The 26,171-nt window shown below is 44.0% G+C and overlaps 1 protein-coding gene across 1 annotated transcript in view; it reads right to left on the bottom strand.

The window, feature by feature from the left end:
* Gpatch2 (G-patch domain containing 2) overlaps positions 1-26,171 on the bottom strand; it is a 135,746-nt gene that overhangs the window by 15,974 nt on the left and 93,601 nt on the right. Inside the window, exons 7-8 of the mRNA XM_021198659.2 lie at positions 16,027-16,066; positions 10,210-10,280 (exon numbers count right to left, since the gene is read on the bottom strand). Of these exons, the coding sequence (XP_021054318.1) occupies positions 10,210-10,280; positions 16,027-16,066 (111 nt within the window). The remainder of the gene's footprint in view (positions 1-10,209; positions 10,281-16,026; positions 16,067-26,171) is intronic.

Below are 26,171 nucleotides of genomic sequence, written 5' to 3'. Positions count from 1 at the left end.
TGTGGACAGAGGGCTTTCAGTCTTCACACTCAATGCCCTCCAGCTAGAGCACCAGTTTACTCCTAGGACTTGTTTTAACCCTGAAATATTTGAATCAATTTCCCTTATAACTTCTCTAATCCAGGCCTGTTACTCACTGTATTCAAAAGCTTTATTTTCAATGCTCATGAAGAAAAACACCATGCTACAAGAACTATTTTCAAATACAAATCTTTTTTTTTTTTTTTTTTTTTTTTTTTTTTGGTTTTTTGAGACAGGGTTTCTCTGTATAGCCCTGGCTGTCCTGGAACTCACTTTGTAGAACAGGCTGGCCTTGAACTCAGAAATCCGCCTGTCTCTGCCTCCTGAGTGCTGTGATTAAAGGCGTGCGCCACCACGCCCGGCTTCAAATACAAATCTTTTTTCTCTTTTCTCCTGCATATACTACTTCTGGCAGACATACATAGCTGTCTTATTTTTAAATCTCAGATATTACATGTTAGATGATCAGTTATCCACAGAGTTGTAATTTTATGTTTTCATGTTTTAGGGTACACATAGAAATTTTGATGGTCTTTAAGATGTTAATGCAGAAGACTAAGCAGGTTTCCATAAAAACAAGATGTAAGGTTTTGCGAAGTAGTCAGGTTAACTGCCAACGACCTTTCATGCTCCACCCCCACCACCACACAAACAATGGCAATCTAAATGGTTTCCACATGGAAACCACAAAGCTTGTGGTAAAGGAACATTGGAGTCAATGGTCGCTGCCTCAAGTGGGCCGGCTCAGCAACCATTCGGGTAACACCTGATGGGCAGAGACACACCGCTGTCTAAAACAACAAATTCTGCTCTGCAAACTGAGAGGAAGGGCCAGAACCAAGCCTTCATCAGGCCTTCTCTACATCATCTACACCACAAAGAAGTAATCCCAGATGGGCAAACCAAACCAAACTAGAACTGTCACCATTCCAGTGAGAAGCACAAAGAGCTTAATAAATGACAATACACATGTCCCTTTGTCAAACAGAATGCCACAAAAGAGGAACCTGGAGATTGGCTTACTAGATCTAAATGCCAGTTACAAGGGCAAAGAGGACAGAGGATCTCGCCTAATGGAGGCTCTTCCTGGAGTCGTGGCTAGTCACATGATCATCATCTTGATTCCTTCTGTTTTGTGTATTCAGATTTTACTTACCAAGTTCATGCCAAAAGGCAGGAAACAAAAATAACTGAGCTCTTTCCAAAACCTTGTCAGTTTGGGTCCAATCTGATGTTTTCAACAACAACAGCAACAAATTTAAGAAAACAGGATATGTATGGAAGGAGAATTCGTTAAGTGTAAGGAAATTTAAGGCATTAAAGAATAAAATCAGCGGAGAAATGTGTGACGGGGATGTATATTCACACGTGCTAATGAATTACTTTACTGTTAAAGTCCACATGATGGTGTTACTCTGACTTTGTCAGAAGCTGACAAATAGTTTGATCAGTAAATGGACGGATGGCCTAAACATCAGGCAAGTGGCCAACTCATGGAGGATGCGTTCAACATCTGCAGCTATCAGAAACACATAAACAGGATCTTCACTGAGCCCCAGCTTGCTCCAATCAGAATGGCTGTTAGGAAGAAACACATGGCAGCAAACTTGGACGGAAATAAGAAATCAGCATAAATTCCTCAAAAGCCTACACATAGATGGTACTACTCCGGAGCACACACATAAAGGAATCCAAGTCACCATACTCCACAAGATGTGTATATATGTATGCACACACACACACACACACACACACACACACACATACACACACACACACACACACACACACACACACACACACACACACACGTGCAGTGTCATCCACAAAGCCAGACAATGGCAGCAGCAGTCTCTCTATCCAGAGGAGGAGTGAGTACAATGGGGTGGTAATGAAGAGTAGAAATGACAGAAATGCAGGGCAATAGACCTAGCCCCCCCCCCCCGAGTGCTAGCACTCAGAGCGTGAACAGCCATATTTAAAAAGACAGGAACGTAGGAGCAGGATCATTTGGAGGGAGTAGGGCAGCCCGCAAGAGGCTTAAGGGTTAGAGTAGCAAAAGGTACTGGGGTGAATATAACGTTTGTGAAACACATGTATGGAAATGCCCCAAGAAAACCCAGGGTTTTATAAATCAAGCATATGCTGATACAAAGAAAGCCCATGTTTTTGAAGTAAGCTGGCATATTCAAGGTGTCTATGTCTAGCAGACAGGATTTGCAGTTGGTGAGAAGACACATGAGGTGAGCATGTGCACACACACTTGCTAATGAATTACTGTGACTGTTAAGGTACGTGCGATGATGTACTAGCATCTCCTCCTTGCCAGCATTTGCTGCTTACCACCTGTCTTTTTCCTGACAGCCATTCTGATTGGAGGACGAGGGAATGAATTCCACAGAAGTTTTGACTAACATGTTTCTGATGGCAAAAGCTGTTGAACACGCTCTCGAGTGCCGGGCACGTGTACTTCCCAGGTGCACTTCCTGTTTGATTCATTAGCCCTCACACACACTGACACTTACCTAAGAGAGCCGGAGGGTTAGGGTTAGAGCCGCCGGAGCTAGCTGACTGGCAGAGCTTTGGCTTTCCTTAGCATTCCTCCATATAAACATTTTTCATAACAACACACTGAAATCCCCACTTCCCCCTCAATCCCCACTTTATCTTCTGGTCCTTACGTTTACAAGTTTGCAAATATGGAGTCAGGCTCAGTGAAACAAATCGTTCATAATTTTTAAGGACTGAATTTGAAATTCAGCTGAGCTATCCATGGGGCTTGCCTGTGCCCTCTAGTCTAGGAGCCTATACTACAACCTGCTGTTAAAACCCATGAAAACCTTGATCTGAGGTTTGTGTCCTTAGGAAGGAGAATGGATCACTTCGTTCCTTCCTTCTAATTAGTACTTTAGCATATGCTCAGCATCTTCCTCTAAATGTTTGCCTTTTCCCCAAGCTCTGATACAGCTGGCCAAGATCGGAATACCAGAAAACATTTAAATATCAACATCTGCTGAATTATGTTAATTTAGTGTAATATAATTGGGCATGAGTTGGAATTGAGCATTAATATATGAAATAAAGAAAGGTAAACTCCCATCTGTAACCTGGTACACAAACGAAATCAACGTGGAATGACAAAAGTGTTTATTCCCAGAGAGAAAAGGGAAGAGTAAGAAAAGAAAGTACTGGATATAAAAAACTTTGATTAAAAAGCAAACCAACAACTATGTAAACAAGTTTCATATTACTTCTACATTTATTTTGTATTTATTTAATAGTTGAAAAATGGTTAAAGTAATATAATTAAGTGCTTAATATTTAAATTTTTATATATTATTAAGTAAAATATTTTAATTACAGATACATGGGCATTAAAATTTGTACTGCTGGATAATTCCTATACTATTGTGATCCAGTTTGTCTGATTTAGATTCCACACATGTGACAGCACTGCAAACTGCGGCATTTTCCAGGTGGCAGATGAATGTAATAGGTGGGCATATTGAAATGAACTTGTCCACAGGCTCAACCTCTCCAGTTAACTGACACAAGCCTTCATGTTGGCTTATTCTGGAGTGGGAAAGATCCAAACTATCAAGTAGCCATATCCCCAGCCACTCTCCATTAAAGACTTAGGGCTGGTGCTTGTCTGGGGAAGTATTTTGGCATAGCAACACACTGCATCAGCATCCCCAAATGCTCTGTAATGAAGTGACAACTGGGGCTGCAGGAGTGACACAGCCTTGTGATGCGACTCTGCAGGTGCACCTTAATCATTTCCTAAGGGACCCATCTCTGGGAGCTAAAGGTTAGATCTGTGTCGGTGGCCACTTAATCACTGGGCCAATTTGGAGAGTGCCAACTGTGAAACAGACACCTGTCCTTAAGGAGACGGGCTTCACACCATAAATTTCTTTCAGTTAAGGGTCGCAGGAACAGCTCACACATGCTAACCATTTTCCATCATTAGTGACCACAGCCACATCCAAAAGGCATCCCTGGGGACAGAGCCCGTGCACATGTCTAGGCATCTGAAACCATCTAGTTCATCTGTGAGAGAAAGAGGTTACTACGTGGTTAGAGCTACACTGAGAGCTACACTGAGTGGATTTTCAGAGTTTTATTTACTACACAAGGACACAAAACATAGTTCCAGTTGGTAAGCTTGCTCATTCTCTATGGGTCCCTCAGATCCAACCAAAACACAACAGTTCAACATTCAAATTGGCTAATTTATTTGGTATAATCATAACTTAAAATAACCCTCTCCAGTCATTCATTTAAAATCTTGGCAAGGAAGGTTAGAATTTCAGGATGCAAAGGACAGGCACCATGAGCACTGGCAATTTGCGCACAGTGTGGTTTTATAAAATACAGTAATTTGGTCGTAGAGTGTAGAATGGGAAAATTAAACCCCTTAAAAGCCATTTTATGTCGCGTATGTGGGAAGCTCCCAATTACTCTGCTCTAACTATCTCTAGCCCTTGAAGTTATTCAAATGCTCTTTTTAATTAGGACACATATATAATTAAATGTATTCCAATTAAACAAATATGGAATGCATACATTCTAATTAAAGTGAACATGTGACTATTTTCTATGAGTTTGGTCATGCACACATAAGAATGAATGGAAATCACTTTGAGAGGGTTCTTCTCAGACGAGCTGAGCAAATCTGTTTACAACAAATATAGTCTTCCCCTAGTTTTCAATTTGGGAAGAAAGGTTACAGAGGACGATAACATTTTAAAGTCAGTGTTTAAAGGTGGTCCCAAGTCACTCTCTGGACATATAAAATGTCAACTAGCTAACTAGCGTAACTTGTTTTAAATATATAGCATTAAATAGTGACAACTCCAGTGTGACGAGGATAGGTCTGTTTAAAATGCTAATATTCTAAGAGGATGGCTGTGTCCCTTTGGACATAGGGAGAGTGGCAGTTGGTTTTGCTGATATATGGAATGTTTGTGGATGTTTCTATGAAAGGCAACATTACACATGCACGCACACCCCTCACACACAGTTCCACATCCTCACATAGTCTCTCACCAGCGGCCCTCCTCCCATTTATTAACAGCTGCTTAGAGCTGTAGTCGTCAATACTTTCATTTATTTTTGGCAAAGCTGCAAAATGACAAATAGTTTTGTATCTGTTGCAAATTAGGTTTCCTTTCCAAAGGACAAACAGCATGGGGAGGAGTGAGCACACGGCATCCTCGAGCATCTTTGGAGCTTCACAAGATCAAATAAAGAGCAGCTGTAATTCTGTCCTATCTGTGGCAACAAGGTGACAAGGCGTCGTCTCGTGGAAGGCGTGCGGTTGAGCTGGGTCAGACAGGAGGCTCTTCTTACTTTGAGGGGTGGCAGACATGAGCGAGCATAGAAAACGGGAGCGTATTACGGGGTCTACTGTTTCTCCTATGAAATCTACGGTCTTCTATTTTTAATACACTTATAGTTTAATCTACTAACTGGGTAAGAGGATAGCAAAGAAACACCCTCTCCATTTTACTATGAATAGATCGTGTAAGAAATCAGAGCACAGAATATGTAAGGTTATCAAATCATACAATGAGAACTAAGTGAACATGTACTGTTAGGAATAAAGTAGAAAGATATTATGGAGATTAACAGATTAAATACGATCAGCAAAAAAAAAAAAATATATTTTTAGTTGATTTGTTATGAGTACATGCCAAAACCCAAACTTTCTGAGCAAGAGGGGAAAATCCCGTCTCACTACAAAAGTCTGCAGGAATGAAAGGAGACATCTTGATATAAAGGGAATTACCAAGCCGAGTTGCCACAAGCTCTCAAGCTGGTACATGGCTTCTCATGTTAGAAGGCACCAGACATCAGTGTAAAGCTCTGGGAGAGAGAGCAATCTTCCCAGGATGACACACGACTGAGTCTCAGGCACCCCGCATGCCTGTGAAAGTGGCTTTCAATCTGGGGGAGTGGGGCTGAAGGTTTTCTCTGATTCTACTCAGAAATTTTTACAGAATTAGGGACATACTTAACTCTAACTTTAAATAAGGGATAGCGTGGGAAATGACAAGTGGTTTTTAAAGATGCAAGCCCGTCACAGAAATGCTGACTATAAGATGGCAGCACAGAGAGCATCTACACTGGCCTTCACTGATACAGGTCCCTGCCCTTTGCAGATTACTGCTGAAGGAACTGGCAGCAGAAACATCCTTATGAGGAAAGACTGGAAACAGGATATGTTCTGAGACTTTGCCCCCACTGAACCATGTCCTTAAGGCATGTAACCTTGGGTCACTGCCTCTTAGGATCCCTCTCAGCTGTGCCTCAAGTGTAGAATGGCAGGGACTCCATTTGTCTCAGACATCTTTCCTGAGCTTGGGGGATCAGCTCAAATGAATGCTGCTTCTGTTGAGTCTTGCTGTCCATTCACAAGCAATAAACTGCTTCATATAGTGTTGTGAACATGCTCTGTCTCACTGGTCACAGATAAGGAGGTACCAAGGCCAGAGTTAGATACTCTGAAAAAGGCTGAGCACAGAAACTTTAGAGGCTGAAACAAGGTGGCTCTAAGTTCCAAAGAGATTCCAGTACTTGAATAGGTCCTGTCTCAAAACAGCAAAATAAAAACCTTGGGTGCCATGCTCAAGGGTTTAGTTTTGTTTTCACTTCAACAGACACATGTCTCAACAAATGTCATGTCTGCTAATTATTAAGAGCTGAAAGTGATAAGAAGCTCTAAAAGTAACATTTAAATGTGCTTTTATTCAACTATTTTGAAAGTTTCATTTTCTTGAGTTTTTACTTATAAGATTTTTGAGCTATGTAAAAATAATCAAGTGGCACAAAAACTCTGATCCTCATGAAACATCAGACAAGAATACCATACAACTAAGGTGAAGACTCATGGCAGGAAACAGAGACACAACACCAAGCCAATGCAAGAATGAAGAGAATACAAAACTCCAGTGCAGGAGAGCACACCAGGAGTCTGAGCAGAGTGCTCAGCCTGAGACCACCGTGCCCAGGAGCTTAGCTCGAGGGCAGTGGGCAGCACACAGCACAAGTGTGACTGTCTCTAGGACAAAGTAACCCCTCTGTTGCAAAGGAAAACCCAGGTCCTATGTCACTGTGAATGAGAAGAATCAAGGAGCGAGAAGCACAGTGGAGGGACACTGGAGCACGGCGAGCTACAACCATGGGAGGGCAGAATCCCCGGGAGACCGGTCATATGAGTACCTGAGGGGGATGCTGTGAGGAGCACTTCCTCACCCACCCACTGCTGGGACACATCTGTGGTGTGGTAGGGCGCTCTGAGAAACAATAGGAAGCAACGAACTGACAGGCACATTAGAGGAACACCATCAACGATATTGACGATCAGTGAATCTATAATTTAATTTACAGTAGGTACTAATGCGACCTGTTGTCATTTTATTAGTGGCCACTGGGATATGACAGGATGACACATTATGATGAGCACCGCTGCTGTCAGTAAGCAGGACAGGGATGCCTGAAGCACTGAGGGAAGGTAAGAAACCCACAGGCCAGCACCTCGAGAGGCACGGACACAGGACAGCTCACAGAACAGAGCACAATCTCCTTAGAGAAATGACTGAAGCCTGGGTGGTGCTCCATGCCTCAAGTCCCAAGATTAAAGATGCCCAGGTACAGGGAACATTGTGAGTTTGAGGCCAGCCTGCACTACCATGTGGGGCCCTCTCAAAGGCAGACAGTGAGCGACTGAAACTGTTAATTTTTAAAATGCGTGTTTAAAGGCGATCTTACCTACTGCCTCTTTCAGTTCTGTTAGGCACAGCAGCTTCTTGTACTGGGAGAGGACAATACTGCCAAACTCAGCAGTGTAAAGAGCACAGAATATGAAGCAGAGTGAAACCAAGGGAGACGCAGGAGCCCGAAGCAGAGATGCAGAACCTCGCACCGAATGCCCTTAGTAGCGCGGGTAAATATGTGAGCAAAACTCTCTACAAAGATTCCTAACATTTCCCCAAGGTGCCCGGGCCCAAACTGTAACTTCACAGCACTTGGCTGTGTGTTCAGAGCATCTCTGAACAATGCCCACTTCAGCACCTCAGCCTTGACTCACACCTGTGAGTTTATGCTTCTGGACTTGCTTGGGACATTCTGGGAGTAAATGGTCCCGCAATGCAATGACTCACTCAATACATTACAGTTCTGTTCTCTAACCTTTATGTTTTTCCCTAAGTTGAAAAAGGCAAGTGCAGTCACTCATCCAAAAGGGTTAAGAAAAGTCAAGATAATATTAAAATACTATGATAGTAAATGGGCTTCAGGAGAGGAATGCAGAATACTATGCATGAATTGGAAGGTAAAGGATTTTCACGTTGCATTTAACAAAGATTGAGAACAAAATGTAAGCTCCAATGTCTCCTCGCACTTATGTTCACTTTTCCACACTGCCCTGCACTTTCATATTAGTGATCAGAAGCTCCAGCACAGTCACTAATTAAGACAAAGAATAGATACGAGACGATGCTCATGCAGAGATGTCTGGAGACATGAGTGTAGAAGTAAAATAAAATTCTTTTGAAGATTTGGGTTATAATATTGAGAAAATTGCCCACCACTGCTTCAAGAAGTCAGTTTCTGTTTGTATTTATTCCTGTTGTATAGTTGTGCAGATAAGACCATTGTGTACTTGTAACACAGACATGTCATGAAAGTATGTGAGAGATAAAGAAAGACAATTCGAGAGGGGAAGAGAAGAGGAGGGGCTTAAATATAGAGAACTAAGGGTTCTTCAATATGTAAATAATGGAGGCAAGGAATGCAATTACCCCAAACTGGAAGACAGTGGTGGGGGTGGACATGAAACCCCGAGGTAGCTCAGTTCCAGGAGAGACCACGGGTGTGACAGAAGTATAGAGGTCTACAGACACACAACCTCCCAGAGTTAACAATCCTTTCTTTCCCAGAGAACTCAAGGGAAATAGTGCCATGGAGCAGAAACATGAAAGGGACGGGAGCCCAAAGGCCTCCCCTCTGACTCTGTAGTAGTGCTGGGAATGGAGCCCACGGCTCTCCTATACAGACACGCTCTTCTGTGAGCTAACCTCCAAGGCTCACTAAGCACTCCCAGTCAAGTGTGTTTATTTCCTTCGGGCTGGTGGCACACCTTACCATCCTCACAGGGTGTGGGTAGAGCTGGTCTCAGGCCCGATGAGGTCTCACTTCCTAACTTTCTGAGAAATTCTTACTAAGCCCAAGGTATGATGGCTAATTTTGCCGCAGCCCATCAGTTTTAACTTTTTAGTGGACCAGAAAGACTGAAGGTGAGAACTCGTCCCAACTGTGGGAGTCCTGCTGAGGACTGTTATAAAAAGCTGGTCCTCTTGGTCTTGACCTTTGCACTAGCTCCTTCTCTGCTGTCCTAAGCACCCCAGCAAAAACAGCCTGAAGGGAAGGGGTTCGTTTAGATAGCAAGTCCAGGTTACCGCCCATCAGTACTGATAAGTCAAGGCAGTAGGAGCCTGAAGCAACAGGGAATGTCATGTCCACAGCCAGGAGCAGGGAAGAATGAACTAATTAATGCACGCACGCTTGTGCTCTATGCATTTGCTTTTTCATATAGGTGAGGTTCTGACCCAAGAGCTGCTAGTGTCTACTTTCAGTTAATAGTCTACAATTCACACAATCAAGACAATCACCACGCTCACACATGACAACTCTCTTCCCAAGTGAGTTTAGAGTGTGCTAAGTTGATTTGGCAGTCATTCTGATTACTGTTCATTCTGATTTCTTGACTAAGAAAGATCTAAGTAAAAATCTTTGTGATCTAAGTAAAAATGAAATTTTCAGAAGTACCAGATACAAACTTGAAAACATACTGTCAAAACATACTGTCAAAAGGAAACTGCAAAAAACCCTCTGCATTAGAAAAGAAGACAAAACAGGAAACTTAGGTAATTTCAGATGAAAAAGAACCTAAATGTATATATATAGGTTCTTTTTCTTCACTTACTTATATATGTGGGGGGAACCCTCTTTGCTTACATTTCATCAACTTTAAAACAATTTAGACAAAATGGCATCTTTGTATTCATCCCTGGGAACCCTGACATGGGTTCTGACAAACACTACACCACTCACAAGGTTTCACGGTTACACAGTAAACATGGCCCTGAGCCTGTGAGAGCAGAGAGCATCCTGGACGCTTACCTGCTGGCTGTTTTCAGGGAGCAGTTTTTCTTGTGTCCTCTTTCCGCTCGGTTATCTCTCAGAAGCTGATGCTATACAGAGTCAAGACAAAGTGTAAAAACAAAAATATTTCCGTTACATTATTTTGCAATGAGGAAAAGAGTTTGTAATTGAAGGGACAGTGGCATGCCCAGGCACATAAATTTCTTGCCACTCTCTTGGCTAATGATGCCAGTGTCACTGTGCAGAAATGCCAGGGAGGGGTAGCAAGCCAGGGGACAACCTGTCCTTGACAGCTGCAGTGACTGATCTCTTGGAGCATGGAGTTTAGGTGTATCCCCTACTTCTATAGCCACAGTGACAACACCCTCTGTTGTCTAAGGCTTTGTTAGGCTTAGCTGCCATAGTTTTGAGGCTGATATGAAAGAACTGATACTGTTTCTTATGTAACTAAGCCTCCCATATCAGAAAATACACCAAAAATGGTCTCTAAAAACCTACTGGCTTGTATGTATGCATGTATGTATGTATGCATTTGTGTGTATACATACATTCTCCAAATGTCTAGATATCCATGTCCCTTCATATTTGCTTTATTCTAATTAACTGGAAATAAAATAGATGTGGAAAACATTCAGCCAGTACTTTCACCATGTCACTCCAAGTTTAAATTACTTATATACATAATGACTATGAAGATGCAAGGCTAAGTAAGCTCAAATGCACAGCAGATCAGAAGTCAGTCTGAGCAGAGGAAGTTTTACAGGGACTGACACATGACAGACGTGTGCTCCAGCAAACCCTCAAGCCATATGTTTCAGTGACAGGGTCATCGAATACAAACTGTACCCTCAAACAAAGCCTGCATCCTCAGACAGCCTGAATCTTCAGACAGAGCCTGCACCCTCAGACAGAGCCTGCACCCTCAGACAGAGCCTGCACCCTCAGACAGCGCCTGCACCCTCAGACAGAGCCTGCACCCTCAGAGCCTGCACCCTCAGACAGAGCCTGCACCCTCAGACAGAGCCTGCACCCTCAGACAGAGTCTGTCCTTCACTTTTCTAAGGTCTAGTCTCTGCTTCTAAGACAGGAACCTGGGACACTGAACTGTGGAGAGAACAGGGCCTGAGCTGTATAGGTTTGACAATCAATGGTCATAGTTAAGAGCTCAGCTGTCAGTTTGCACAGTCTGAGAGAGTCAGGAGCTTCTGAGGCAGGGTAAGCTCAACAGCTCCACCACTGAGAACTGAACACTAATGACCACTTTCTAGACAGCCCCGAGCTGTTCCGTCCCTAGTGTCCAAGGATGCCTGAGCTACTTATGTCCTTCTGAAGGGTCTTACTCCTACCCAGAGCGTCACCACTCTAGTCCAGACCACCGGGTTCCCACTCCACAGCCTCCTAGATGGTGTCCCTGTCTGAGGTCTCGCTCTAATCCACACCATTCTGAGCTGTAGTCAATATGAGCTTTCCTAAATGAATCTCATTTTATTACACATAAAATAAAATTCAAAGTCTTGTGTTGGGCTATCACAGCCCTTCATGATTTGCTTACTTGTCTACATGAGTAACCTGCTTGCCCCCTCCTGCCTGTGTTCTAACCTCCTTACTTCCTCGGATCCCAGCCACACTGAGCCTTCCCTTGGACCGTGCCTTTGCCCACAGCGACTCTTTACTTCAAGGTTTCAGTTTATTTGCATCTCCAGGGCTTAGACTGTTCTGGAACATTTTCAGTGCTCAATAGATATTTGTTGAATGAATGAATGAATGAATGAATGAATGAATGAATGAATAAACAAGGCAATGAAATAGGGCATGAGATCTGGTGTATGATATGTAGCTGAGGCCATACCTCATTATTGTTACTTATAGAAAATAGTGACCATTTATCTTAAGTCCATTGATCTGAAAGCATTTCAATTTAGAAACACTTTATACCATGAACATTAAATTGGTTCTGAAAATACGAAAAAAATTAATTGCTTTGGCATTTCTAAGTCTAGTGCCTTCAAGTCTATATATAAACCAACATTTGTGGCACAGATAATTCAAGGTGAGATGACAAAATCCCCTGTTATCTTAAGATCCATGGCAGTTAACACTCTTCTCATTTTAAGATCAAAGTCACTGGAACTGTTTTCCTGCGGATGGCATTAAAACAGTTCAAAAACTTAAAAAGTTCAGTAAGAAATAATCTGTGACAACTTAGATTTGAAGTTGCAACCATGATGGCAGGCTGTACCAACCTGGTCTGGGAGCTTTTCAGCCCACTGTCTGGATGAACACAAAGGAGATGATACTGACTCTGAACTTGGCTCTACCTCTTCTGAGTAGATCCATATAAGAATGTGTTCTTATCCTAAAATTCATGGTTTTGATGGGTATGGTATAAAAAAGACAAATATTGCAATAATGCAATTAATACACATAGACTCCTTCATAAAATTATCTGTTTACCAATAAAACCACAAATCATGGTCAACAATAAATTTTGAATGAAGTTCAGATAAAAAAGATTTAGATGCCCGAGCCATGAACAAGGGAATGCATGAAGCTCAATGTTTGGAGAACACCGAGAAGGCCTGGATATGTACTGCATCTGAAAAGAGGCAGCAGGCTGCAAGCTCACTGTGAGAGCAGCTGCAGCTGCTTCTACCAGTGTCACACAAAGGTCACTCAGGGGTCATGACTCAGTGTCATCCTGGCTAACAAAAGAGCTTACCTTCAGGCCTTCAGATTGGGGAGCTTAAGCCAAATGGAGCCACAACTCCCCACTGAGTCACCTGCAACTGTCCATTAGGAAATGGCTTGCCCAGGGTGGGTGGAGCCAGTCAGAGAGACAAGAGGGTTACTTGTAGCTCATGGCTTCCACATGGACAAAATAGGAATAAGGAATTTCTGAGCTATTCATGTTTCCACGTCACTATTACGTCTCATCAAAAGAAGAGGCATATTCCTCTTTTACTGTTGCTACAGACAAAGTGTGCCTGGTCAAAGGCAACTCTGCTGACACGCCTCTGTCAGCAAGCCCTGACTATCTGAAAGCTACCTCACGTCTCTGCAGGCTTGGCCTTTCAGTGTCTTCAACATTAGAGAGAGAATGAAGTAATAGCTAAACCACCATCAGTGACTCAAAATGTCATGGTGGAAGATATTCACAGAGGAAAAGCCTCAGAATCTAAACTCACGAACACATCAGCGTGTACACACCAGTGTGTATACACTCGCATGCAGACAAGTGTAGGCACGCACACAGCGATACACAGATGTCCCCTCTTTCTTTCACCTGAGTGGCCTTCCAGGATCCTTTCTTATCTATCTATAGCTACTGACAGTCATTACCTTCATGTGCATGCAGACCATCAGTGTCTGAGTGGGAAAATGATGCTGATTTCTATAAATACCTTTGCCTGTAAGAGTAGTGAGCATATCTTCATGTGACAGATAATACATGTGGTGGCTCTTCCTGGCTGTCAACTTGACTCTATCAGGAATGAACTACAATCCAGAATTGGAGGGCACACCTGTGATCCTGATCTTGAGGCTGGAAGACACAAGTTTCTGACCTGGATCTTGACATGGAGATCTTGAAGTATAGTGGCCTTGAAAAGCTTAGGCCCAGGCAAGGTAGTACACGCCTGTAATCCCAGGAGACTAGAACAAGGAGATCTCTGAGGTCAAGGTCAGCCTGGGACAAAGCAAATTCCAGATCCAGGAATGGTGACACACATCTCTGATCTTGGCCACACCTTCTGCTGGAGGCCTACATAAGGACATTGGAAGAAGGAAGATTCACTCTCTCTTCTTCTACTCCTTGCATTTACTTGCCTGCACATCTGTTGGAACCTACTTCTACAGAAGACCAGCTGAAACAACTAGCCTCGTGGGACTGAGCGACTGCTAGATCCTTGGACTTTCGACTACAGACTGAAAGTCATCACAATGAATTCCGTTAACATATAGAGAGGACATTCATTAAGTTCTGTGCCTCTAGAGAACCCTGACTAATACAACAGATGACAGGGAAGTTACATCTCAGAGTGGCAGAAGCACAAGCATGGTAGGTAGCACACCAAGGAACAGAACAGGAAGCTGGAGAAAGGAGTGAGGGGCGGAGCTTGAGGGAATTAAGTCACTGTTGTCCTTCCTCTATGGTGCTCCACAGGAATCAGAAGAAAGGTGAGTGCACGGCAAGTCATTCACTGGACACAGTGAAGAATCCTGTAATTTCTGTTTACCGTGCTACAGTTAGGTCTCTGCTGAATTCTGGATTGATCACAGCCCACAGTGTACATGCTACGCCTGTGCCTATTGCTACCCAGCTAACCCGTCCTCACTGCGCCCTTCAGGAACCTGCTGAAAATTATGTTCACACCCAGAGTTATGCTGTCCATGCCTGGCAGTCACCACAGACATACACTGAGGGTAAAACCAAGTCTTCTAGGTGACAGATCCACTCAGATGACGCTGTCCTGCTACAGCTCTCATCCTATGAACAAACTGTTGCTTTAGTATGTGTGTTCTTTTGAATTCAATGCTTTTGTACTTGTATGGCGCTTCAGGAATAGTGTGCACTGCTGTTACACTCAAGAGAGCTGTGATAGGCATGCCTGTTAAGACAAGCCTTGCTCACTTAGGAGCTACAGTGTCACTGTCAGAGCTTAATGAGTCAAAGGTTTGATGTTTGAAATCAAAGCAACCAAACTCCCCTCTCCCGCCACACACACACACACACACACACACACACACACACACACACACACCCCAAGGTCACAACCTAACTGATGAAGACCTTGGGACCAAAAGTCTAGAAGAAACTAGCTCTGTACTTCCTCTAAGAATACTGGTCAGTATTAACAAATTTAGTGTTTGAGTCTACTTATAGAACCCAAGTACCACAAATGAAAATATTACCTACATTTACTAATTAATAATTTATTGAGTCAAGACAAAAATGTGGAATACATACGGAAGTTTAAGCAAAAGGCCAAACTAAAAATTGGTCTAAGGGTTATGCCTAAAACAGTGAGAAGGGACTGGGACCGTCCTCTTAGAGGCTAGTAGGGCAGATGTGCTCCCTCTCCTGCTGCAGAGCCCGGCCTCTGAGGGCTCTCATGCCAGGTAAGCTCTCTTCTCCCAGCCCTGGCCCCTCAGGGGCCTGTAAACTTTCAGACAGTGGATCACATGACTAAAACACAACTCTACCATTCACCAGAGAGAGAGAGCCCTCTCAAGGAGTCAAACACTAAACTGAAAGTTTTAAGGTTTACCATGATCTAACTCTAAATACTATTAGCATGTTTTAAGGAGATAAATAACACACTCAAGTGCAAGGTAGAAAACCCAGTTCTTGCCGGCCCAGCTACTCACATACATCAAACAGCCAGCTTAAAACCCACACCTGGAACAGGTCAAACCTTAGAAGAAATGACTGCCTGCCCCTCATCTCAGTTAACAGCCTGTACTGCCGGATTTTCATGGTTTTACTTGGTGACTTGGATCTTTGAGGCAATTTCTCTTGCCAACCAGGCTAGCCCCATGGGCTAGCCCACTACATGGATGAGGACGCTGAACTCCTTCTATCTTAATGTCCCAAGCACTGGATTACACAGGCATGCACAGTCACACCCAGTATTTCCTAGTAAAGTCCTCCATGTGACCCAGTCCATAGTGGCTACCTGCGTGACTCAGGACAGTGGCAGTGGGAGGAATCTCCGATGCACGCTGATGTCAGAATTAAACCCCAGCACAACTGAATTCTTTTAAAATAAGCTGCTCTCTCTGTGCTGACTTACTATCCCAAAGGAGACAGACACATGGAAGGAGATGGTCCCTTACCTGGCCGTGCTCTGTCCTAGCCCCAGGGCTAAACCAGTGGCTGTGGAGAGAAGAAGAGTGGTGAGCTGGCCCTCCTCAGAAGCCCTTGCCCTCCAATGAACAGTCGGCATATGCTTTAAGGAATTTGTTCACACCAGCAACAGAACCTTAAATATGCTTTATTTTAATGGGCATTTCATGTAATTCTAGACTTACACCAATTTTGACAGGAATGTAAGAGTGCTCATAACCCAGTAATTTTCAATTTAATAAGCAAACGGAGTTAGAATTACATTTCCATTTAATTATGTTAACATAAACTGCTGGGACTGTGTTCATTTTACAAATCAATTCTGGTTATAAAATCTACAAATGCTATCATTTGCCACAACTTAATTATAGCATCATTATGCCAAATTATGACTTTTGATTATTGGAGCTATTTTAAAAAGAGTTGAAAATACAAGAATATCCTATTCTGCAGCTCTGTACTCAGGATTAAGAAAAAAAAAAAAAAAAACCAAAAAACAAAAAAACCCAGACCATCTACTTTGTACTGCGGATCCATTTCTTTCACAGCTGGGCAATCATGGTAGCGGGTCAGAACAAGTTCCATGACCCTGAATCCACAGAGGCAGCACAGTTAAACCTTCTAGTTCTGCCACCAAGCCCAGCTCTCTCCCCTGACCCTTCACAGATTCTCAGCACATTTGTCCCTGGGAGTGCTCATCAGCTGCACACCCAGTGCTCCAGTAGCACAGCAAATATGTAGGAGTGGAGATTGAAGATGCTGAAAGCACTCACAATTACAAAGAATACTAAGTGCCTTTAGTATTCCAAGAACAGCATCTTTATAAAGTCGGGGGCAGGCAGGCAGGAGTGACCAGCCTCCATGGGAGTGGCCTGTCGTTATCTCCTTTAACACTTCTTCAGGTCATAGCTGATGGTGTTCCCCCGGCAGGTCAGAACCCACACTGCCAGGAGAAGGGACACCTCACTGGTGTCAGTGTGCTAACAGTTGGCCAGCTACCAGCTGGGAGCAAACTTTCAATGATAGCTCCACTGAGGGCCTGGCCAAGGCCTCTTTTCTGCTGTGGGTTATTTTAAAGCAAAGTATTTAAAGATCAAATGCACACCCAGTGAATTGTTTCCTAAAAGGATTAAAGCAGGAGTCCTTTGTGCCATCTCTCCCAGCCCCAATGCTCAGGCTGAAAAAAAAAAAAAACAACTTTTGGTCTTTTCCTCTTCACAAACATGCTACATTCTATAAAAACATGGCACAGTGGTGGTGCGTAAATGATTTTAGGTTAAAGGCTGAGTTCCTGTTAGTATAGATTTATCCTCTCTAGCTCCTGATGCTCTCACCTTTAGCCCGACAGTGAGGTAAGAGGAAGATGTCCTATCATCACTAAGTGACCGAGCGCTTCCTGCCACCACACCTCTACCATTCTTCCCTGGCTGGTGCTGGCCTGGCTTCTTCTCTGCTTTCCCCTAAGCTTCCTTTAAATAGAGCCAGGCCTTTGTCACCATCAGTGATTAAGATGGAAGTGGGAGGTGCTGTCCAATGCCTACCCAACTTTAAGGGTTCAGCTTTCCTACAGGATGCTGAGAGGTGTGCAGTGGTCGGTTCTCTGTGGCATTTGCTGGACCCACACCCCTGGTATCAGCTGACTCAGTCACTGCACTTTGGGTCTGGAAACTGGCTGAAGACTCTTCCATGCCCTCTTCTCTCAACGTGTTTCTATTTTCTGCCTACACAGAATCTGGATAAGAAGACTAAGTTTTCCAAGAGGCCAAAATCCTGAGAGGCAGTTTGACCGCTGAAGAAGTTACCTGAAATAAGTTTTAAGAACTTCCTGTAGAATTTAGAGCATAGGGCAATGTAGCATGGCAGGCTCTGGAGGGGTCACAGGGTCACTGGGGAGGACATTCTGGGAGCTGTGGTGGGAGGGGCTGAGACTACAATACACAGGTGGGTGGAAACAGGAGGATGTGAACAAGTACACTGGCTGCGAGGAGGAAGGAGGGGAGGAAACAGTGGAGGGGAAGCGTGGTGATGGCCTGGGACAGAGGAAAGGACCGAGGGAAGCACAGGAGTCAACAGTGCATGAGCAAAACCAAGACAGCAGGCAAGGGAAGGCGCGAGTGGCCACCTTCACCTGAGTAAGTTAATCAGCTGAGGCTGTGAGGAAGGACAGAGAGCTGGAGAATGTCAGAGAACCAAAATTGTAGAGGCCAGGAATTCTGGGTGTTTTTTGCTCCAGAGTAACCAAGAAAGTGCTTTTGTACCTGATTAGTACGCCAGTGAAACTCACTGGTCAAGGGGAAGCAAACCTGTCCAAGTGCTGGCATGAACAGTTCATGCAAGTCTCTCTGCGGTGCCCTTGGTCTCAGGAGCACCCCATTAGCTAGACAGTTAGCATTTAATCCCCAAACTCTCAGAGGTGGATAGATGCTTTGCACAGGCACAGTCATTTGCCACAGAGTTTCTAAGCAAGGAATAGTTGGAGTTTAAAGGTCAAATTTACAGCCGTGCTCTTCCAGCCTCCACGCCTGTGGCCATTGACAGAGACTGGGCAGCTGAGAGCAAGAGGATCAAGTACCCAAGTGTCCAAGTGTCCCATGTCCAAGGCTAGGTTGCCAGGAGGAAGCTCTCCTGGGGTACAGTGTGGTCAGGAGAGGGTGGCCTCTGTGTGCACCACTGAACAAGCACCCTGGCAGACTTAGAGGCTTTCTCTTCTGTAGTGTTAGCACGTTTGCTCACACCTATCTCCTTTTAAGGAATTAGGATCAGATACCAGGGTATTTACTTACCATAGTAACAGAAACTAGAGTTCCTTGAGAGAGGGACAGTATTTAAGAGCAACAGTCACAGCAAGGACAACGGTGAACATGTGGAAGAATCAATTACAGAAGCAGTAGCCATGAACTGCTGTATCTAAAGAGCACTCACTGCTAGGAGCCTCACCCTGGCTGGCCAGTTGTCATTATACCCTATCACATCTCCACTGCTCACAGGCTCACACTGTACTGGCATGCACTGGGGTAACAACTGAACCCAGAACATCTGATTCTGGGCCTTGTGTTCTTAGGCAACCTCCCTTTTATCTCCTACAGTTTAATATCATGAGTTTTGGTAGAGGAATGCCTGGGATTGTGTTTCTGGGTTGTTTCTCTCCTTTCTGTGACCACAAAACTGAGGATATTAATGAGGGAATGATTTTAATAACACTGTCACCAAAAAACAAGTGGAGGTGGAGAGATGACTGAGTTGGTAAAGTGGAGAAGGCTTGGAATACAGCAATGAGGAGGCTTATAATGGAGCTCTTGGGCTCACTGGCCATTCAATTTAACACAGAATAGGCAAGCTTCAGCTTTCTCTCTCTCTCTCTCTCTCTCTCTCTCTCTCTCTCACACACACACACACACACACACACACGGGGGGGGGGGGAGACCTCGGTTCTCCCTGTGGGACAGGGTGGGCAGACCTAGAAACAGAGCCTATGATGCCAGCATGGCTCTACTGGGGGAAGATGCGCTCACCTCCCCTGCCACCTTCTGTGGCCATCTTTCAAGTAGAGCAGTCTTGTACCTACAGAGTGGAAGGGCTTGTGCCTCAGGTCTCTCTGTAGATGATGAGTAGCACATAAATTCCTTCTCATGCTTCCATAATCCCCTCTCTAACCAAGGAGCTGAACAGCGGGTAGCAGCCACGTATTGGATTTCGCAGGCAGCCAACCAATGTTACTCCTGGGCAAAAAGACAGAGCTGACCCCAGGGTTTTGATTGAGGAATCCAAAAACTGTACTTTTACATACAGATTTTCAGAAATAAGCTTTCCTTTTTTCACAAAAAGCATTTTTTAAATTATGAGTGTGTGTATGTATGTGTGTGTGTAATGTAATCTGAATAGTAGCCATTAGTCAGATCTACCTATTTAAATTTAAAGGAATATTACACACTCAGTTCCTCTGTTTAGCAGTCACATTTCAGGCTTAAAGGTACACATGGTTTTAGGGAGCACCACCATGATCATTTCAGTTCACATGTGCACTAGAAAATGCTATACTGGATAGCATTGGTCTTAGTGGGTTATCACTGAAAATCTAAATTAACATTGAAAACATTATACACTCACCCACCACAAACATGCTTCTTCTGAAGCCCAGGTCTCTCCTTGATGAGATTTGTACCTCTGCAGTACACAGCTGAAGGGGAGAGCCGTAACCACAGCACTTACGAGACTGTGGTGATCAGCATATGCTTGGCTCAGGGAGTGGCCCTATTAGAAAGTGTGGCCCTGTTGGAGTAGGCATGGCACTGTGGGTGTGGGCTTTAAGGCCCTCATCCTAGCTGCCTGGATGCCAGTCTTCCACTTGCAGCCTTCAGATGAAGATATAGAACTCTCAGCTCCTCCTGCACCATGTCTGCCTGGATGCTGCCATGTTCCTGCCTTGATGATAATGGACTGAACCTCAGAACCTATAAGCCAACCCACTTAAACGTTGTCCTTTTAAGAGTTGCCTCGGTCATGGTATCTGTTCACAGTAGTAAAACCCTAAGACAGAGACCAAGATGAGCATCAACAATTCTTGATGTAAGAATTATAAAAAGGATACAAAAGGGAAAGAAAAGCAGAAACATGACAAACTCCTAGTTCAGATACAGGAATAAAAATTAAAGCAAGATAGTCTAGCATCAAGAATCCATTTGGTTAAGAACTTAATTCTTTGTGGCTACCTTAAACAGCAGTAAAAAACAAAAACAAAAATAAAACAACAACAACAACAACAACAAACCCCTAAGAATGAAGGCTAACCTGTCAGGATGGAAACTGAGAGAGCTCAATTGTACCAAATGAACAAATCAAACAGAAGCAGACTTAAACATCCAGGTGCCTTTCCACTACTCACAAAGAAAGTCCTTAACTGTGTCCCAGGTCTGGCCTGCCACCTTCTCCAGTCTCACATGTGACAATCTGCCTTCAGGGTCTTTCACATGTTTTAGAATTGCTCCGGATTCTTGAATGCAGAACATCCTATTTTATCTGCTGGAAATGTTCTTCCCACTCCCAACTCAAGTACGTCACAGAGATTGATTAGTTCTTACAGTTCAATGTCCAGATAAAATGTAAGAATCAGCGCCTTAGCTCAGTATATAATAACACACATGTACTATCATGTAATCGCACATGCATGTACCTGTCCATCCGCTGACCACTGTCTGTTACCCACTACTGATAGGTAAAGTCTGTGAATAACATGAGCACAGTGATCATGTGTGCCTTGTCCTTTGGCTACGTGCGAAGGCAGCCCTCATAGGTATCTGAGGACGCGTGCAGAAGAACATGACTTACAATGGCAGGCGGGCAGGGCCTGATCAACCACAGCTGCCACATTTGTTCTTTATGAAGAAATTCCTCCTTCATTATTTTTTTTCCTATGATACAAAACACCAACTATAAAATGATAGACAGAAGGCTATTTAAATGCTTCATTTGCTTTATTAAAATACTAATGAAAATTCAGAAAGTTGTGTTTGACATGCTTGATAAACAGAAAAAAACAAGTTTGGGCCTAGGCCCGGCACCTCTCAGGTAGCTCCTGGCTCATGTTATACGCCCGCAGTCTAGGTTCCTTCCTTGTCAACTGAAATAACATTGGGGACTGGCACGCTGACTCAGCAAAGCAAGTGTTTGGGAGCAAACTCTCTAAGTTCAACCTCTGGAACCAACATGGGGTAGAATACGAGAAATGATTCTATTAAGTTGTCCTCCAACCTGCATGTGTGGGCCACGGTGTGGGTACACATGCACACAAACACACACATCAATAAAATACAAGAAAAAGAAAAATAAAGATCTGTCTCAGGACTTAAGAGGCTTCAACATAAATTCTAATCTCCCATACAGAAGGCATTTGAAATCAATATTAATGTCCTTTTCCCTGCAGAACACTGTGGGCTTCGGTAACGTGTGGTTTCATTCTCAAACTTTGGGACCCTCAATGTCCACACAAGAATTAGCATGACTGCAGCTCCCTATAGCATTCCCACAGGATTTGCACATCCCAAAACATATCAGAGACACCAAAGATATTTGTTTCCTAATCGATTTTTTGGTCAAGCAGAGTTACAGTGTGTGTCTCTGGAAAAGTCAAATCACCTATAAAATGAAGAAAGAATGCCTGCTTTGGTAATTCAGAGAGTAAGGACATTAAAATGACACATGGAAAAGAGTTTTGAGAAAGAAAACCTGCAAGGCTCAAGCCGCCCACATGCGTGCTTTCCAGCATCTGGAGGTGGGGCACTGCTCTGCAAACACCTTATGTAGGGAGGTGACCTCACTTACTCCATAACTAAAACCGAGATGTGTCAGCTTATGGCTCACACCATGGTAACCATCATTAATAAGAGATGGGGCTAATCCAGCATACTGTATATACCTCAACCCAGAGTTTAAGCCTCTTTCCCCATAATATAATACTAAACTTAAAAGTGAAAAAGTATTTCAGTGAACATAACCTTTAATCCAGTCAAATCTTGCTTAAAGCAAGCTTGATATTTACACAAAAGATAAAATGAGTGAATATTTGCTTTATGAAGGAATTCATCATGGGACTGTAATGAGTTATCTGTGTGCATTTTTAAAAAGTTCATTCTATATACAACTTTTAAAGTAGATATATTTTATATAAATATAGAAACAGAAAATGAATATCAATTTAAAAATCAATTAATAAATCATATTTATCTCTTTATGATTAAGTACCTTACAAGTTCAAGACAGGATCATGTTATGTTACCCTGGCTGGCTTAGAAATACAAAGTTCAGACTAGTTTTGTGATCTCTGGCAGTTAATTCTCACGCTTCAGGCTCCTAAATGCTGGCAGTAGAGGGTGTGCTAGCACGCCTGGCTCTGCCATCATTCAATGAAATCAAGTTTTATTTTATGCTTACACAAAGTTCTAAGAGGGAGTCATGTTAATCTTTACATTTTACTCTTTGCATATCTAGAAAGGCAGCAGGATGATGGCAGACACAATTCCATTTCAAACACTGTATTAAGATTATTATCATTATTACTATTATTATTAGTTTTGCTTATATGTGATTGTGTGCCCTGTGCCTATGGATTCTGACAGAGCAGAGGCACTGGCTCCCCTGGTGCTGAAGTGACAGAGGACATGAGCTTCCTGACACCAGTATGGAGGGTAGAGCGTTGGGCCTCTGCAAGAGAAGAGCAGTGTGTGACCCTAACCTGTGGAGCCAGTCTCTAGTTTCCTCAGACTTTCCTTTTAGATGCTAACTTCACTGAGTTAGCTGGACTAGGCTCTTGGCACATTCTGTGCAGGTCTTCTATTAACGCACACTTCATTTGCCTGTGCTCAATACTTCCTGCTAAAAGGGAATGACTATCTATTCATGCCTGGACTTTCAACATGAAAATACTTTTCCAGGGAATAATTACGAAAGTTTTTTTTTCCCCCAATTAGCACAGCACTAAACACAATGTCATCTCATTAGACTGATCTCGTCATAACTACGGAACTCTTAGACTTTTCAGTGTGTGGTCCAAATGTCTCCAGGAGCTGTGTTGTGAGGTGGGTAGCAATGCTGCCATCAGCAAGTAATAATCTGCATTTGTTTTTATAATGGAAATTATCTTGAAATGTTACTGCATAGTATTTCCTTAGTTGGTTATTTGGCTACAGAAGTAATGGGTGGCGCTCGTGGGCCACTGAGTGCTCCCTCACTGAGTGCTGCAGCCACCCTTTACCCCCTTACCTGGGTGACTTCCGCTTGCCTCCGCAGCGGAGAACTTTCCATATGGAATAGCCTACTGCTATGGTTCTCATAGCCTACTACTGTGGCTCTCTGAACCTAAACCCACCTCTCCCTTCTCCAGCCTGAGGCCCCAGCGCCTTCCCAGCTATTTAACACAGCCTGGGCACAGAGACAGAGCCCTGGGAGCTCCCATCCCCCACCACCCATGTTCAAAACTCAAAGTCCCTTCATGCTCTAGAGCCAGCCCAGAGACTCACTCTACTCACTCGACTCTACTTTACCTGCGGCATTTCACCAGGGGAACTCTTCGGTTTCCTGTGGTTGCGTGAGTGGTGTCTGAATGTGTGTCTGCATGCTTTTAAGGGTGTGGATACAAGTCGTGGAAGTCCTCACACCTGAATAGCAAGCCCTTGCCCCACTGAGCTACCTCCCCAGACCACAACTGAAACTGTTTAAAGTATTTTTCTGTAAGATAGTTTCGGAGATTTGATAAAGGAAGTTAAAAACCAAAACAATACTAAACAACAACAACAAACCCAAGCCTCACTATGCAGGCCAGTCTTGAACTTAAAACCCTCCTGCTTTTGCCTTTCTGAGTACAAAGGTTAGTCATGTGCAGCCCAGACTGGAGAGAAATCACCAATGCAATAAACACAGTAGGTTTGTGGTGCTTCCCGCCTTCCTACAGGTCCTCAAGTTTTAAGGTAAACATAGGGAAGATTAGCCCATGCATTTCCTGAGTTCCTGTCACAGCATCAGGAAGGGCTATCTCAGGAACTAAGTTAGGTAACTGAGCACAAAGTAACTTTTAGCTGGGTGACATTACAGATGTAAAATTCTGTTGTCTTTAACTCTCAGTATCAGGAAACAGAAGTCCAAGATTCTTCCATCATGCTCACCATTAGTGCAGAAAATCAAGCTTGGACAGAGCTCTCACTAGCAAGTACCGAGCTCCCCAAGCCAAGGCTGCCCTGAAGCTGGGAACCCATTCAGCAGAACAGCCCCACAGACACGACAAGCATCCGGGGACAGAACTCCCACAGACATGACAAGCACCTGGGGACAAAACCCCCACAGACATGAGAAGCACCTGGAGACAAAACCCCCACAGACATGACAAGCATCCGGGGACAAAACCCCCACAGACATGACAAGCATCTGTGGGCAAAACTCTAGTAGTGTCCAACCCATCCCCCACTTGTAAGCTTGCACTGCCACAAGACGAAACTCTAGGGGACAGACCAGGAAGGGCCAGGGAGGAAGCAGCAGCGAGAACAAGGGGGACTCACTGAGTACTCGAGGACAGGCTACCATAAACCACGTGGCCACCAACAGTTGGTGAACAGTCCTGCCTCTACCATCGAGAAATATGCGGCTACAGCTCTGCAGCAGACTTACAAGCAAGCTGCTCGTACAAGGCAGCGGCATTCCTAGGTGGGAATCTTCATCTTCTGGTGCAATGGCCTGCCTTCTACAACTCTCTATGCACATGCACAGCTTTAGTGCATGGACCACTTTACCAAGAGGATCTACGGCCAGACTGAATTAGCAGTTCCTACCAGTCAGAGGCCCTGGACGGGAGTCCAAGAGAGATGAAGTAGTCAGCCCTCGGAGAGCTGGAAGAGGTCTCCTCTGGGAAAGGCTAGAGTACTCTGCACACTGTGTAACCTGCAAAGGGCAGAGCATGTGGGTGTGGAAGGGCTGGGCTGGGATCACAATTCTATCAGCAGCTACTTACCGTAGAGCAGCTCCTTCTTAGGTTTATGGTTACAAGTAGCTATGTGCTGAACTAGAGTTATTACAACTCAGCTGAAACATTTCTTCTTTGCTAATCTCTGTCAAGCCATGACAACCAGACATCTGACTCTGCTCAATGGCTATGAAGAGGTTCTTGCTGAAAGGTGAGACAGGAGAGCTGCTGGCACTGTCCTTCTCAGAGCAGAGCAGAGAGGATCACCAGAAGCAGCCATCTTAAAGACCAGGAGACAATAACCATGAGGAGGACATCAGAGAGAAGGACAACGAAGGCAATGTGACTGGCAGAACTGTGTCCCTGCAGAAGAGATCATGGGTCCTAATATCATAATCCAGAACAGCACCTTTTCTGGATATAGGCTCTCCACAGAGACAAGTTAAAATGAGGTCAGTGAAGCAGGGCCTCAGCCCAGTGTGACACTAGAGCATCTCAGTGACTTGCCTTGGTGCCTTATAAAGGAGAAATTGGGACAAAGCACAGGGAACATGTCACCAGAGCTGCGTTGGGGGCGGGGGGTGAAGGGGACCAGCAGAGACTGCTTGTCAACTGTGAGAAGCAAGGAAACAACCAGGAAGTACCTTCTCTCTCTCTCTCTCTCTCCTCTCTCTCTCTCTCTCTCTCTCT

This window comes from Mus pahari, chromosome 5 (assembly GCF_900095145.1).
Source record: "Mus pahari chromosome 5, PAHARI_EIJ_v1.1, whole genome shotgun sequence".
Classification (NCBI taxonomy): domain Eukaryota; kingdom Metazoa; phylum Chordata; class Mammalia; order Rodentia; family Muridae; genus Mus; species Mus pahari.
The sequence above is the reverse complement of the archived record's forward strand: the minus strand, read 5'-3'. Positions and strand labels throughout refer to the sequence as shown.